The 18196-nt window shown below is 35.3% G+C and overlaps 2 protein-coding genes across 2 annotated transcripts in view; both read right to left on the minus strand.

Annotated features, from left to right (window-relative positions):
- RAD54B (RAD54 homolog B) overlaps positions 1-18196 on the minus strand; it is a 102904-nt gene that overhangs the window by 54692 nt on the left and 30016 nt on the right. The gene's annotated exons all lie outside the window — the stretch shown is intronic.
- Positions 5514-10465, minus strand: FSBP (fibrinogen silencer binding protein). The gene is made up of 2 exons (XM_017861921.1): positions 10018-10465; positions 5514-6221 (listed from the first exon to the last, which is right to left on the minus strand). Exons 1-2 carry the CDS (start codon positions 10389-10391, stop codon positions 5696-5698), a joined length of 900 nt encoding a protein of 299 aa, XP_017717410.1. The 5' UTR covers positions 10392-10465; the 3' UTR covers positions 5514-5695.

Consider the following 18196-nt stretch of genomic DNA (forward strand, 5'->3'; position numbering starts at 1 on the left):
GGAGTGCAGTGGCCGGATCTCAGCTCACTGCAAGCTCCGCCTCCCAGGTTTACGCCATTCTCCTGCCTCAGCCTCCCAAGTAGCAGGCACCCACCACCCCGCCCGGCTAGTTTTTTGTATTTTTTAGTAGAGACGGGGTTTCACCGTGTTAGCCACGATGGTCTCGATCTCCTGACCTCGTGATCCGCCCGTCTCGGCCTCCCAAAGTGCTGGGATTACAGGCTTGACACACATAAATTTTAAAACAAAAAAGACCTGCTAGCAAAGTGGAATTATAATGATATATCCTTTAAGTTGTCTGGACTGATATGAGTGATATTTTATTTTATTTTATTTACTCATTTATTTTGCTTTCCACTATTACAAAGCAAATGAAAACTAAAAATAAATAATATGTTCAAATTATAACTACTAGCTTTAATCAATATAAAAGATATATAAAAATATATTGAACAATTTCTCAAAATCGTATACAAAGATTTTGCTTGACTGTTAATGTTTAATTAGGTAGCATATTCTAAGAACTTACTCTTGTTTAAGTAGGCAACCATATTTCATCTAATTTTTTTAAGTATTAACAATCAAATTCACTGTCAAATATGTGATTTTGAGAAGTTGTGGCTCTTAACATTTGAAAAAAGAAATGAAATGTGATATTTAGATATAGTACATTGGCCATCTATTACAACATAATCATCTAAATAATGTGTTTCAATTATATCTCATCAAAAAATTTTACCTCTACAGTACTGAATTATTTGTCTTAACGGCACACAAAAAAAGTACACAAATCAGTACAAAGCATTATCTTGTATTTAAAAGAACATGTGTTAACAAAGCATTTAACCATCATTATCTACAGTATATATTAAACACAATTTATTACACTCTAAGTTATTTAAACATGTGTATTTAAAAGTTGACATTACTCTAAAAGAAGGCACATTAAAAAAAAAACTCGTATTTTAAACATTTTCACATAAGTAAACATAGAACAGGGTAGAGTGACTCCTTAAAAAAAAATGAAATAACACCAAGTTGATATCTCATTATACAAAAAAGAAAATACTTGACCATTTTAAGAAATCTGGTATTCATTGGAAATGAGTTTCATTGACTTTTCTCAGGATGTCATTATAAATCAAAGCTAGTTTAGAAAATCTTAAGTTGTAACAACATATCCATTTACATTCATATGGATAAGAGAAAGATAGGAAAGTGGCTATCCGCTATCTAAATTACTAATGTATTGGATGAAATAATCTATTTACTTAGTATATTTCTCAAATGTAGTATATTTCTACAGAATCAAGTCTACATTTAAAAAACAAAATCACTCTTCTCTATGTTCTCCCAGCATTACATTTTGTAATGAAAACTCATGGCCCCCAAACAATTGTCTATGGTATGCAGGATGTTTGGTGGCTTAAGTGTATAGTCATCCCTCAGTATCCAAGGGGGATTGGTTTCAGGACACCCCCTACCCCATCAAGATCCACAGATACTCAAGTCCCTCATATAAAATGTTTGTATTCACATACAATTTACACACATCCTTCCATATACTTTAAATCATCTCTAGATTACTTACAATGCCTAATACAAATGTAACTACTATGTAAATAGTTGTTAGGATATAGGACAAGTGAGCCCCAAAACTGGGGCTTAGCCCAACTCCTACCTCAGTTATACTGCATTTTTAAATTTCGTATTACTTTTATTGTATTGTTATTTTTTTTTTTTGCCTCAATATTTCCAATCCATAGTGGTTCAATGTGCAGATGTGAAACCTGCAGATAGAGAGCCAAGTGTATATTCCATTGTACTAGCAAACTTGCCCCTATATATTCCCCTTAATGAAACTTGTCCTCAACAAAAACTGCTAATGTTAGTTGGTAAGCAGTCCCCAAACTCAAAAAAGTCTCAATATAAAAAAGAAGAAAAAAAAAGGTTTGGTTCCAAATTACCCTAAGATACTCTGTAAGATAATAAACAGCCTCCAAAAAGGATTCTATGGTCAAATAAATAATTTTCTTTATACAGGAATTCTCATAAACTATACTATGTTAATCACGGTTGTACAAGAGGAGGTAGACAATGAGCAGAATTATATGCATTTAAACTTTTGCAAATTAAAAGTAAACAAGATTGACTTGGAGAAAAACAAGATTGACTTGGAAAAGTTGCTGCAGTAAACTCAGAGTGTGATTCTGGTGTTTAAAAATACGTTAAGGCCGGGCGCGGTGGCTCAAGCCTGTAATCCCAGCACTTTGGGAGACCGAGACGGGAGGATCACGAGGTCAGATCGAGACCATCCTGGCTAACATGGTGAAACCCCGTCTCTACTAAAAAATACAAAAAACTAGCCGGGCAAGGTGGCGGGCGCCTGTAGTCCCAGCTACTCGCGAGGCTGAGGCAGGAGAATGGCGTAAACCCAGGAGGCGGAGCTTGCAGTGAGCTGAGATCCGGCCACTGCACTCCAGCCTGGGCGGCAGAGCGAGACTCCGTCTCAAATAAAAATAAAATAAAAATAAAATAAAATACATTAAAATAAGTTTCTTATTGTATACAGCCCCAAATGCTAATGAATTGTGTCACCTAACACACTAAAGAAAAAGCAACCTTAAACAATGCTGGAGAAAAATATGACTGTAGCAGACTATGTTTATGCTATTTTATGGGCAGCAAAGGAATTTTCAAGGGCTAGCTTGTATACATATAATTTTTTCCTTCCACAATTATTTTAGAACCTAACCACCAAAAAAAAAAAAATCTTTTTTAAACACAGATCTCTTTTCTAGAAACATCTCACAGAATTAATTCCACAGAATTAATTCCACAGAACACACTTGGGAAAACTCTGATTTGCTGTAAAAGCCAACATTCAAATTGAACATTCACTATCAATTCTTAGTAGCATGCTGAAACTGTAAAGTGAATTACATCTCATATATGTGCTTTCAATAATTTAAAAAAATAAAGCTTACTACTGCCAAGATGTATTTAGTAGAATTATACTGGGAAACATTACCTCAAATTAAGAATTACAAGATTGATTAGACTCAAAGAAAAGTCATAGCACAGATTAAAGAGAAAAGGTAACATTGTCAAAAGGATATAACATATTATATATTCAGGGCATCTTTATAATTAAAACAGTTAACTCTACCAGCTATAAAACACTCTTTTTAATCCAACCAATGAAATTAAGCAGTCAACATACTAAAATAGTACCTTAAAGACTTCATTTTTTTCTATTTCTATAGCCATAACTTAAATTTCTGATTTAAGTTCTTATACAATGCCTGTCCCTAAATGCCACTCCTCCTAAATCACAACTATAATCAAATTACTCCCCTAATGCAAAGCATTCAATGGCTTCCCATTGTACATTAAGTCTGACTCATTAAAAATAGTATTTAGGCTGGGCATGGTGGCTCACGCCTGTAATCCCAGCACTTTGGGAGGCGGGCAGATCACAAGATCAGGAGATCCAGAACATCCTGGCTGACACGGTGAAACCCTGTCTCTACTAAAAACACAAAAAAATTAGCCGGGCATGGTGGGGCGCCTGTAGTCCCAGCTACTTGGGAAGCTGAGGGAGGAGAATCGCTTGAACCTGGGAGACAGAGATTGCAGTGAGCCAAGATCGTGCCACTGCACTCCAACCTAGGCGACAAAGCAAGACTCTATCTCAAAAAAAAAAAAAATTGTATTTAATGTAATTCATAATCTGGTACCAACCATCACCCAAATTTATATCCCTCAGTTCACTTTCAACTACTCTTTAACAAAAATTTTGAGACTAGCATGATTTGGGCACCAAGTAAGGTTCCAAAATACTCTGTTTCACTGGTTCTCAAACTTTAGCATGCATCAGAATCTCTAGAGGGTTTATTAAAAGAGATTGCTGACCCCACCCCCAGGGTTTCTAATTCAGTTGGAATTGGATTTACATTTCTAACAAGCTCTCAAGTGATGCTGATGCGGCAGGTCAGGACCCATACTTGGAAAACTATTGCTCTACTCCAAAGGCCACAAACTGGAAGCCCAATGGCTCAATGAGGCCCACTCACATGTTGTCTGTATAATGTTTTAAAAGCATTTTGTGTTATTTGCAAACATTTTAAATTGGAAAATTCTGCATTAAAATGCAGATTTCTGGTTTATTCCCACATGTGAAAATTCTGCTGGAGCTAAACAGCAGCTGCCCTACCTAGTCCAGGGAGATGTCCTTCCTAGTCCAGGATACCACAGCCCAAACTGACTCTCTCTACATTCACTTAAAATTACTGGCTCCCCACTGCATTTGTGCTTATACACTCAATCCACTTTTTCCCATTCCTCTTTTTTCCAGCTTCTCACTCTGGCTTCAAACATCCATGGTCCCCTTCACTGCTGAAATTCCACCCACTCCATTCTAAAACTTGGCTTAAAAATCTTTTCTCAACAAAGCCCCAGCAAAAATAGAAATTCTTAAGTAACATACATATTAGAGATTTAATATAAATTTAATATGTATGCTTTAAGAATTGAGGTTTTATTTCCATGAATACTAAAATAACAATACTTATAAAAAACATAAAATTTTAATTTTGTTCATTCTGATTTTTACCGTGAAAGAAATTTTTTCCAGAACAGGACATTTAAAATGAATTAAGACATGTCTTTAAATCACACAGCCAAAATATATAATAGCTTCAATGGAATACCTTATCTATTTTGCTGGAACAAAAATAGAGAGAGAATGGGGTAATTGATATAATTATCCTGATTTCACAACCTAACAATCTTTAAAGGCAATTTTAATGAAACAAATGTTTCTAATATTTAAATCTAGAGAATATTTTAGTGGATATTTACTTCTATCGAATAGAGAAAAGGAAATTACACAAAGAAAAACTGAGTGCTGGTCTCTGCTCTGCCATATATAGCTTTGTTACCCTAAGTAAGTCATTGAGTTCTCCCTGGACCTGTTTCATTACCCCTAAACTGCAGAGATGGAAAAAAGTGTTCTCCAAATATCTTCCATCTCTAAAATCCTAGGATTTACTCCTTCAAAAGATAAAAGCATAAAACCAATGTCATACANTCTCTGCTCTGCCATATATAGCTTTGTTACCCTAAGTAAGTCATTGAGTTCTCCCTGGACCTGTTTCATTACCCCTAAACTGCAGAGATGGAAAAAAGTGTTCTCCAAATATCTTCCATCTCTAAAATCCTAGGATTTACTCCTTCAAAAGATAAAAGCATAAAAACCAATGTCATACAGACAAGCTTCTTGGTATTAGGTTAGTATAGCTCCTAAATTAGACTGACTTAAAAATCTCTAATTATAGCTTTCAAAGTTCTAACTAAAAATGTTAAAAAAAAAAAAAAAAGACTCAGAACTTTGAAAGAATATGTGTTTGTTTATGTATTTGTGTATATCTTAGTGATCAGAATAAAACATCTTTTGTAAGGTCAACAATTAAACTTAGGGGGAAAAAAAAAGACAATAAAAACTATAACCATGCCAACCAACCAGTAAATTTTAGTATCTCGAAAGAAAATAATTAGAAAATTATATCAAAAAAGTTTTTCCATAATAGAGATTAACATTTTTCAAGAACGTGTATTTTGTTTCAGGATATTCCCAAATTAAAGTAATTTGGCCAAAATCAAAATTATCAAATTGCAAGATTGAAAAAAAAACTTAGAGACTGTTATATTCAGGTAGATCATGCCGTAAGCGAATTGCTTTCAGCTTCTCCACTTCAATTTTTGCTCTTAGTAGCTCTTCCTCTAGCTGCTGCCTTCTTTTCAATCCATCCCTCTTCTCCTGAACATACAATCCAAAATTTTTTTGATTTTCTAAAATTATCTGATGCTCCTCTTTCAACATTTGCAGGATCTGAGGATCATACCCTAATAGTGACCTAAAATGTTCACCACTCTCATGCCGAAAAAAATCATCTCTCCTTGGAATAGAAGATGGAGACGATGTCATTCTCATATCAACAGAGGAAAGTGAAGGCGACAAGGATCTTTCCATAACATGTACTAATTCATGTTCTTCTCTTTGCTCTAAAGTATCACTCTGTTGAGAATTTAAAACCAGTGGAGGAGGTGGTTTAATGTCTTCTTCTTGCTTCACCTCCACTGTAATAGCAACAGGATGGTGATCCAACATTACCTGTAGTGAACTGGTACCAGCCTGTGCCTCCTCATCCAAGTTTGCACTATAGCACACAAAAAAGCATTATAATATGTAAATCAAATGAAAAAAGAGTATATTTATAGCATAATTTTATATTTAATATACATTAAATTATGAAGCTTTAAAACTATAAAGTTACAAAACAAAAAAAATCTTAACACTTGAAATACATTAAAGTAACTAAGATTGGGATTTCAATAATATATACTTAAAGATCTCCCCCATCCTTAACTTTAAAATTGTACTTTTAAGGGGCAGGAAATTACAAATATTATAGAAGGCCAATGAAGAAAACAACAAAGAAAAGTCAGTTTTAATGTTGTCAAACAGACCTCAATCTTTCCCACAACCCTAAGGTTTTTAAATGGTGTAAAGAGCCATTTAATGCATTCTCAGTCTTATTATCCCCATACCTTAGCCCTAGACTTCCTGCTTCTGCTCTCCTGGACTGATCTTAAAACCACCAAGGCCCATAACTTCTAAGAGGACAGTGAAAGGCCACCTATGGGAGGTACTATTTCTGCGTTTGCCCAAAAAATAAAACATAAAGATTGTATATGGCTTTGGGATATGCTCAACTACTGGAGGTTATCCTTTCTTATTTCAGATGCTTTTATCTGATAGGAAAAACTTCCCTTTTACCTATCCTGAACCGCATGACTCAATTGCTCTTTAAGTCTTTCAATCACTGGTCAGGTAAAGTTCACAAGAGCAACGGTTTTAATCCACAACTGCATACTCAGTACCTAGTAAGTACTGTACTTAGAACCTAGGAGGTGCTCATTATGTGCTGAATGACTAAAAAGAACAAACTAAATGATTTTTTTAATGAAACATTTTTAATGGCCTATACAGATATATTAAAGATTTATTAAATTTACACATAATTTCCACCAACTATGCATTCCTAATGGAGACAACTACAGCTTTAGCATAATTTAAACTTTAATATAACAAGTTATGATATTATAAATGCAATAAACCTTAAAATTATGTTTTATAAACATAATTTTATGTATAACGTGAAGCTGTGAATTAAGAATATCTGCTCCTTGAGGTTTTTTTTAAATTTATGCTTCTGCCTAATTTAAAATAAAAGTTATAAAGGGAAATTAGATTATTGAACGTTAATGGAAATATTTTATTTAATATTATTTAGAGAAGATTTTACATATAAGAAACATAATTAAAAGAATACATTCTACATGGATGATTAAAATGCTGGAACAAGTTCAAGTAGAATGCATAGATTAAAACTACTCATACATTACTTATTAATGGCATTAAATTGCCAGAAATATCAGATATTTATCTAAGAGACAAAATGAAACATATACATAGTATGTAATAAAAAAACTATTTGTAGATTATATAAATTCATTTTTGTTCTTGTCTCTGTATCATTTGATGATTTCCAAAAACAAAACAATTAATTATAAATGTAATTCAAAGTAGCAAGCTCTGCTTCTATTAATAGCTCTGCTAAAACCTGGAATGGGAAAAGGTTAAAATTGCATATGAAAATTAAGTTTTTAAAATCACATAATTACTATTTCAAATTAGTATGTAAAATAAGAGTATAAACATAGACATTATACTCCCAAGTAAATTAAAAATACGCCTTATATCTGGAACATTCCATTCCATTTTAGCTAAAACATTACAACTAAGGCATAACAATGTAAAAAGGAAGAAAAAAAGCTTTAGAGCAGGTCACAAAAATGACAGAGAAGGACTTGAGAATCAGAACTCTGAAGATCAATTTACAAAACACAAAATAAAACTGATATTAGGAAGAAGTAAAATAAAGACATAAGTCAATGTGAGTTACCGAAATAAATAGCCTTACAAAACAGGTATATATTTTTAAGTATTTTAAACAAAGCAAACACTTGTATTTTCCTTATTAAAAAAGGAAGAGTTTGGTAAGATTAACAGGCATATTTATGTAGAAGTATAGTTAAGATTATAGAATAATTGTAAACTTCTGAGATTATTAAGATTCAAGGATGATGTCAATCAAATAAATATAAGTACATTAAATATATAGATTAAAGAAAGCTAACACAGATAAAATGTCAATGTAGACACAGTAACACAAGAATTTAAGAGGGATGTTTCTCATATTCTTCCCTTTAAAATCTAACAAATTGGTATTATTTAAGTCATAGGTATAGAAACGCACAAATCAACTCATTTTTATCAGAGAAATGTTGACATCCCAAAACATTTTTTTGTGTGTGAATATTGTAAACATACACACACAAATGGTCAAAATGTAACCAGATACTTGTATATTTATATATTGTTTCTCTTCTATACTCACTGTATTTTGAAAATATGCAACTAACTAAAATTACAGTTTCTACATGTAGTTTTCAAATTATAAAAACCTATACCTACTAACCAAAGGGTACAGTTTTATACCTGCAATGCAAAAAACATTTTCTCCATGGTTCAAGGGGAGAAAATTCTGCATAAGTAGCACAGTATAAAACAATTTTACTGTGTAGTTTTCTGGATATCCAGCTATTGGGATTTCATCATTTGTCATCACAGTGAACATTTTAACCAGTGGCCCCAAGAATTAATCCACTGTGCATTCATGTCCTGGATTCCCACTGGTGGTATTTTTTTACTGTGCTATCAAGTAGAAATAAGCAGCATCTGGTAAGAAGCTAGGCTCAAAAATACTTTCCTAGTAAATCACCAAAATAACATATGCATTTGGCTACAAAGTGGTTTTTTTCTGTTTCTCTCCTAATTTCAAAGGGATTTCACAGTAATCAATAATTTGCTTATATAATGCCTCTTCCACCAATAGAAAAGCACATTGTGTAAAGCTTTGTGTGAAAGGCTCCTCAAACTAACAAGGAGTTTACAATTTGTTTAAATTACTCTAAATGGTTCAGAATAAGAATGTAGCTGCCATTTTTATATTTTGCCAGAGGTTACAATCTGAATTAGTGGCAAGATAATACTTTTGAAAATTCCAAGGCAAATAGTTACATAGAACACAAGTTTAACCAAAAAATTGCTTCTAACTCTAAAATAACCCAGTTGCTCTTAGGGGTATTTTAAAATTCATAATTTGATATCCTTGCAAAGCAGTAAGAGAAAGCTTACTCTTTCCTATATGATCCAAGATCAAAGTGAAACTAGACCATTAAGGAATAAAAACAAAAAAAACTTTTAATTTTATTAAGTAAACTGAATCCGTAATTAGGCATTAACTCCCTTCAGTTGCATTCATCTTTAAATGTGTTAGAAAAATAATTTAAACTGTCTTCATATACACAATCATGCCATTAACAAGTTTACTTATTGATTTTAGTTATATTTGTTAGTTAACACATATTCAGTAAGTGTAGACAATGACAATTCATAAAAAAGCAAAGGTTCCATTTCTCTAGAAACTGCTAACTCTATATAAATTTTATATAAAATTGAAAATTCCAGTGAAATGTAATATTAAAATAGAAAAAAAGTATCTCTCAGAAGCAAACTAAATAATTTAATTTTAAAGCTTCAAAAGTTTATGAAGTGATGTCACAAATTTCATCCCACTTATTCCTCCCTAACCTTTACTTTTAGAAACTACAGGAGGGAAGGGGAGGGGAAGACAGTAAAAGTAGCTTAAATGCAACAGAAAATTCCTCATAGCCTCACTTTTCTCTTTTAAAAAATGCAAAACAAAGACACTATTCATTGCTCCCGTTGTGGGGATGCTTACTATGCATATCTCTATCACGACTAAGCCAAAGCCCAATAGATAGGAGGCGCCATAATTTTCCATAACAAAACAAAATAAAGCTTACCTTTGTATGTGGTTCCTGTCTCTTACCAGGCAAAAACTGGAAATCTGGGGAATCATCTCCATAACTTTCTTGGTTGGCTCAGAAATATTGCTTTTAAAATCTGATTGGGTATCTTTTTGCTGCAATAGCTCCTGTTTGGCATATTCTTTGAGCCTTTTGTAAAGGGTGCGTAGGCCCTGTGCTGTTCGAGGAGGGCGGTCTACTCCAATTGCATTATAGTTAACTGCTATGATATCCCAACATCTATTCTTTTCCACTATTACTGAATGTTTATTAGTGTGTTCTTCGAGAATTTTCACATATGGCTTCACAAGCTTTAGCAAATCAAGCTTTTCGGATAAGGTAAAATTGGAAGATCTAGCCTTTCCTACCATTGTTCTTTTCAAATTAAGTAGGCAGTTTCTGAAACCACCATGCAGCCTTCAGCTCTGCTCAGCTCTTTTCACAAACAGAAAAAGATCAGGCTTAACTAGGCTAGCCTCATTTAGGCCCACGCCTACAGGGGAGGGTTTATTAAAATTCCTCCAGCTTAAGCTGACGCAGGTTCAGGAAATCTGCTTAAGCCAAGCCTGACCTACATAAAGCTTCTCACTGAAGAAGACAGGAAGGCACAAGCAAAACACACTTGTGTATAAAGGGAACAGCTCGAGACAGGATTTAATACACAAAGGTCTAGAGATAAGCATGGAACACAGCTAAAAATTAGCTAATTTAGTGAGAATATCAAATTTCACACGTATGCCTAGCTGACAGACTGAACTGCATTGCAGTTATCACTTTAATAAAAACAAAAGAGGAACTGTTTTGTGCTATTTGTTTGCAAATCCAGTAGACAGAAAACTAAAAGATATGAGTGGTGAATGCAGTAATTCCTAACAGAGCCTCTCATCACTGTTTCTGAGCTGAGTGTTCTCCCTTACAAAATCTGCATAATGCTGGACCTGCTGTCAATCAGGAATTGCATATCCCCTAGCTAGTTAGGTTACACCCAGACCCAGACTCCACGGTAAAGCTAAGCTTCTCCTTCATTTTACAGTCTACATTAGCCTCTGCATATTTTTTTCAGTTAAGAAAAAATTTTATATAACATTCAATCTAAAATCAGGTAAAATCATGTTTTAGAGCAATGGATTATTCTAGCCGTAATGTATGTGAATATGCTAGCCTGCCTTATCATGTGTAAAAAATCACTATTCATGGTGAGAAACAGTCTCCACACACGAAATCGCATTTGCTATTATAATAGAGCCAGATTTTTTATTTAGCTATATTCACACAATTTGGACTATGAAAGGAAACAGCTAGTATAGCCATTTTCAAGGCCACCAGTTTCAGTACTTAGAATATATTTGTTAACCCCAGTATGAAAATATGTGATACATAATAATGTAAGCAAGACAAACCTATTTTCTCACAATATACATGTTTTTCCAGATAGGGGAATAAATTAGAACATACTTGAACATAGTTCTATCCAATCAAACTATTACTGAACAACTGCGAAGTATTAAGAGGTGGGAAAAATAAATTTTTTAAAATTATTGACCACATATATAAATGCTCCCAGGCACTGTGCAAGACCCAATGAAATCAAAAGTGAATCCAGATACAGCACCTACCCAGGGAACTGTATTTCCACAGAAATGCTATAAATTCTCAATTATCTTGTTTTTCATTATTTTAACAACGGAGAAGCAAATTAAATGTCCTGAGCTCTCATTGCGAGCCAACGTGTTAAAAGCTTTAAATGTATTATCTTTCAGAAAACAATGAAAGATTGCTGGATGTTCTATGGAATGCTAGGTGTTGTCTGGTATACCCTACTGAGTAATTTGATTCCATAATAGTTCTAGCCTTTCATTGTCTTTGAGCAGTTTTACAGCTCTGTAAATTGTAGAAATCAGTAATGCAAATGATTCTTGTCCATAGAGATGCAAAAAGAAAATCGACCTGCCCCAACAATGACTGGACCACAGGTACTCAAAATCATTCTAGCCTTTTCTGAGCTTTTAGAATATTAAAAGAGAACCAGAGAAAGAACACAGGGTATATACTTTATTTAGATAATTATTGTTTTTTTCAGAAGAAATACAGGTATTACAGAACACAGGGTATATACTCTAGATAATTATTTGTGTTATTTTCAGAAGAAATACAGGTATTATGTTAAGAATAAAATACTACTAAAATATGAGAAAATGTTCAATCTCACTAGTTATCAGGGAAACGTATACTAAAAATGATTTTCATTCATAGATTGGCAACATTTTTTAAGACTTAAAATGCCAAGAGTGAGGCCGGGCTTGGTGGCACATGGGTAATCCCACAGTTTTGAGAGGCCAAGGATCGCTTGAGCACAGGAGTTCAAGACCAGACTGGGCAACATGGAGAAACTCTGTGACTACAAAAAATACAAAAATCATCCGGGTGTGGTGGCATGTGCCTGTAGTTCCAGCTATTTGGGAACCTGAGGTGGAAGGATCACTTGAGCCCAAGAGATTAAGGCTGCAGTAAGCCATGATCATGCCACTGCACTCTAGCCTGGGTGACAGAGCGAGAGACCCTGCCTCAAAAAAATAAAAAAAGGAAACTCCAAGAGTGGATAAGGATAGAAGGGAAAGAGTACTCTTCTGTACCGTTGAAGGGAGTGTAAAATGACATTTTGGATGGTGATCTGGGAGTATCTACTAATATTTTACATGAGTAGGAAATCTTCTAAAATTGTGGTAATTTTATGTCTCAGAATCTACCTTAGAAAAATACTCAAAATGCACACGACAGCAATGAAGCATTCTATGTAGTTGCATAGAGTGGAAGCAATCTAAAAGCACATCAGTTGGAGTTAAAAGCATACAATACATTCATATCATGGTCTACTCCAGGCAGCATTAAAATGAAAGAAGCAGATCATAGTGTATTTGAATATATCATGCTGTTAACAAAAAGAGTCAAACTCTGTATAAAATATGTTTAGAGATTTATTCTGAGCCAAATATGAGTGACCATGGCCCAAGACACAGCCCTCAGGTGGCCCTGAGAAAATGTGCCAAGGTGGTCGGGATACAGCTTAGTTTTACATATTTTAGGGAGGCATGAGACATCAACCAAATACATTTAAGAAATACATTGGTTTGGTTCAGAAAAGCGGGACAACTCAAGGCGGGGTGGGGGTGGGGTGGGGTTCCAGGCTATAAACGTTTTCTGGTTTACAATTGGTTGAGTTTATCTGAAGACCTGGGATCAACAGAAAGGAAATGTATGTTCAGGTTAAGATAAAGGATTGTAGGCACCAAGTTTTATTGTGCAGAGGACGCTCTCAGATAGCAGACTTCAGAGAGAGCAGGTTTTATACTGTTTATTATTAGACCTAAAAGGGTGCCTGGCTCTTAGTTGATTATCTCCTGGATCTAGAAAGGAAGGAAGGAAAACAAGGGGAAAGTAGATTATCTATAGAATGTGGATTTTTCCCACAAGGTATGGCTTTGCAGGACCATTTCAAGATACGGCAGAGAAACATGTTTTGGGGTAAAATATTTTTATTTTCTTCCATGTTATGCCAGAGTCAGACTGGAAAGTAAGTCATGATATACAGGGTTAAATAAAACCCATCTGATGAGAATGTATGGTTTATAGAGCATGATTCCTCAGACCCCTTAGACAGGAATTTGGGCAAGGTTAAAAAAAAAAAAAATCAGAGCTTAGTCCTCAATGCAGACAGCACAAATTAGTGATAACCTATGTAAACTGTAATTGATGATTAATCTGAAATATTTATTACTGTTTTGATTATATTACAATAAAATTATCTTCCAGTTTGAAAATAGAATGGACAAGTTTTTAATTTAAAAAGAAGCTATACTACTGATGCAGAATTGAGTAGAAAATACTGTGCAGGGCTTTCTAAAGCAGACTATGAACAGGTGACATGGATATAGTTGTTTAAAACATTACAAATATGTGTGTAAATGCTATGAATCACTGCCAGTTTATGAAACTGGTGAAAGAAATTGAATAATTTTTTTGTTCTTTGCCAATGCTCGTTGATGTAGTCATAGAGTTTTATGAAGAATCATTGTGCTGTCTAAGAGTAAAAAACTCAAACTGTTTTTCCTCTGCTCTCACACCACAACAATCAACATGGAAGACTTGTGTGACCAAATGTGTGGGAGTTTCTCCCCACATACCAAGCAAGAAATAAGTTCTGCAGTGGAGAGTAGCCAGGTACCCTCTAATTCAACTCCAACACTATCTACCAGGAGATAGTGTTAGATCTCAAAGATTAAGAGCTCAGTACCACAAACCCCACGGCCCCACCAGTCACAAGTCTGGGCATCCAGAACACCTCACCGAAAAGCTTCAAGTTGGGGTTCCCACAATCCCCTCTGGGTTCTATTCGTTTGCTAGAGTGGTCACAGAACTCCAGAAACATGCTTACCAGTTTATTATAAAGGATATTACAAAGGATACAAATGAACAGCCAGATATAAGAGATGCACAGGGCGAGTTATGGTGGAAGGGACACAAAGTTTCCATGCCCATCCCAGGCACAACCCCCAGAAACCTCCACTTGTTCAGCTATCTCGAAGCTCTACAAACACAGGGCTTTTGGGCTTTTTACGAAAGCTTCATTACATAGGCATGAGTGGTTAAATCATTGGCCACTAGTGATCAATTTAACCCTCAGTATCTCTCCTCTCCCCAGAGATAGGGATGAGGCTGAACATTCCACCCCTCTAATGGTGCCTTGGTCTTTCAGGTAACCAGCTCACATCCTGAAACTACCTAGGGGCTGTCAGCCATCAATCAATCACTAGCACACAAACAGACATTACTTTGGAGGTCCTAAGGATTTTAGGAGTTGTATACCAGGGAAATGGGGTCAAAGGCCAAATATATATTCCACAATATCACATATTATTAACTTCAGTTGGAGATTTTTGTGAAACAAAATGCTTACAAAACAGTCAATAAACAAAGGCAAAAAAAATCAGCCTAAGTGTCCATCAATGCATATACACAATGGAATATTATTTAGTTATAAAAACTGAAATCCTGTCATTTACAGCAACATGGATGGAACTGGAGGACATTATGTTAAGTGAAATAAGCCAAGCACAGAAAGACAAATACCATATGTTCTCTTTCACATGTGGGAGCTAAAAGGGTGAATCTCATGGAAGTAGAGACTTGATTAGTGGTGGCCAGAGGCTGGGAAGGAGAGGTAGGGATTAAGAGAGGTTGGTTAATGGGTACAAAAGTACAGTTAAGCCTGGCACAGTGGCTCATGCCTGTAATCCCAGCACTTTGGGAGGTCAAGGTGGGCAGATGATGGTGAAACCCCGTCTCTACTACTAAAAATACAAAAAATTAGCCAGGCGTAGTGGCAGGCGCCTGTAGTCCCAACTACTCAGGAGGCCGAGGCAGGAGAATGGTGTGAACCCGGGAGGCAGAGCCTGCAGTGAGCTGAGATCGCACCACCACACTCCAGCCTGGGCAACAGAGCAAGACTCTGTATCAAAAAAAAAAAAAAGTACAGTTAAATAGAAAGAATAAGATCTAGTGTTCAATAATATAATATGGTGACTACAGTTAACAACAATTTATTGTATAGTTCAAAATATTAGAATTGGGATGTTCCTAACATAAAAAATGTTTGAGGTGATAGATGTCCTAACTACTCTTGTAAAAGAAAATTAAAATCTTAAGACCCCAAACTCATTATACCAAAGAGAAAGTTAAACCTAGAAAATTAGTCACGCAATGCGTTTCCTTCCTCCTCTTCCCCCCAGAGCTATAATTTCACAACCCTGTGTCATAGCATTACATGTTAAGTTAGGGTCCCGCAACGGGAAAAGGACATATACCTCCCTCACAAATTTCTCACAAGAAAATCCCTTCCTAGTCACTAAATCTTTCAGGGTACATACCCACCCACCTATAAAACCAGCACATGCCAATTGTAACCTTGGGTGTGCAACCTAAGTTTAACTCTTAAAACTGAGTTCTGTTAAATCTCACACTGACAATGTCAATTACAAGCTTACCTTCTTAGGTACAGAACAGAGACAAGACAAAAAATCACTCCTTCGATCATGTCTTTTGCAGGGACAAGGATGGAGTTCGAAGCCATTATCCTCAGCAAACTAATTCAGGAACAGAAGACCAAATATCGCATGTTCTCACTTATAAGTGGGAGCTGAATGATGAGAACGCATGGACACGCTGTGGGGAACAACACACACTGGGGCCTATAGGGATGGTCGGGAGAGCATCAGGAAGAATAACTAATGGATGTTGGCTTAATACCTACGTGATGGGATGATCTGTGCAGCAAACCACCAGAGCACACGTTTACCTATGTTAACAAACCTGCATACCCTGCATGTGTACCCCTGAACTTGAAATAAAAGTTTAAGAAAAATAATAATAGTAATAACCCAAGGGAACAAAATGAAATTATAAAAAAAAAAAAAAATCACTCCTTTGGCTACCCCGAAATGGATGCATAACTGACTCTTTCCTCTACTCCGTCTTTTCAAATGTTTACCTTACCTTATGTAAAACACAGATTTACTGAGCACTAATTAGAGCCTCACAAAAATGTAACCATTTGTCTCACTGCCTCTCTTACCTTCCTTTGTCCCTTCTGCTTGCTCTTTATTCTTCAATACTGAGTTCCAGAAACCCTCTTTTGGAAAGCACAGGTTAACAGACGCTCCTGTGACTTGTGTTTTTCCCAGGTGCATCCTTAAACTTCGGCTTAATAAACCTCTACTGATTGAGTCACATTTTTGGTTAATACACACTGATTTGATCATTACACATTGTATGCATATATCAAAATATCACATGCACCCCCAAAATATGTACAACCATTATGTATCAATAAATAATAAAATAAACTGTAAAATAAAAAATATACAAGTTTACCCATTTTGGGGTCTTCATTTACTTATGAAGGCTCTTGTATCATATAAAATGTATATTAAATAAATTTTATGCTTATGAAATACAATAGAAAAATGGATGTAGAATACAGATACCTTAATGAATAAAACATAAATGTCGAACATACAAAGAACTCAACTTCACAAGTAAACAGGGAGACACAAATTAAAAGATAACAGTAGGTTTTCCTCATTCAATTGGCAAAAGTTAAAAAAGTTTAGTAACATGGGTTGAAGAAGTTGGGAAAATAAATTCTCTCATACACTAATGATGGCAATCATTTTGGAAGGCAACTTGGCAGACCATATTGAAGTGTAATGCAAACACATTATAATCTGACAATTCCTGAGAAATACTTGCATATGTTCACAAGACCACATGCACAAGGACGTTCACTGTAGAGGTTTTAATAGTCAAAAGAACACTAAAAACAACCTAAATTAACTATGATGTATTCATACCATTGTATACTTTGCAGCAATTAAAAAGAATAAGGTTCTAAAATGAAAACAAAAAACATCCAAGGCAAACTAATGAGAACTGTAAATAATTCTTGGCAAACAACAACTCCATCCAAATTCTTGCTCTAAGAGCCTTGACCAACTAACTCTAGGATGGCTTCTAGTAGCCTAGCCCACCTCCACTCAGCCCTGGAATACTCAGCCTTCTTTTGAGCTCCAGTCTGGAGAAGTTCAGGGCTATCAAAAGAAGCTTACTGTTTATTCTAGCCAATACCTGACTATAGGCCCCTGACCTTCCTTTCTTAGAGCACTAACTAAGAAGAGTTTACAATTGTGAATTCTTCCTCTGTCCCTTTGAGATGTGTATGAATCTCCTACAACTCAGCAGTGTCTTTCTCAAGAACCAGAAAGCCACTCCTTTGAAATGTAATCATCAGGAAGGTTTGGATCTCTGTGTTCCAGTCTCTGTGGGAGGACAGAATCCTAATTTTGATAACTGTCAGGTAGCAGGCACACCTGACCCACTCACATTTACAGTGACCAACTATCTTAGCCTGGAGCTGCTATAACAAAGTATCATAAACTGGGTGGCTTATAAACAACACAAGTTTATTTCCATGGTTCTGGAAGCTAGGAAGCCCAAGATAAAAACACCAGCAGATTTGGTGTCTGGTAAGGGCCCATTTACTGGTTCTTAGATGGTGCCATCTCAGTATGTCGTCACAAGGCAGAAGGAGCAAATGAGATCTCTTGGGCCTATTTTTTTTTTT

Source organism: Rhinopithecus bieti, unplaced genomic scaffold (assembly GCF_001698545.2).
Source record: "Rhinopithecus bieti isolate Rb0 unplaced genomic scaffold, ASM169854v2 scaffold_62832, whole genome shotgun sequence".
In the NCBI taxonomy this organism is placed as follows: Eukaryota; Metazoa; Chordata; class Mammalia; order Primates; family Cercopithecidae; genus Rhinopithecus; species Rhinopithecus bieti.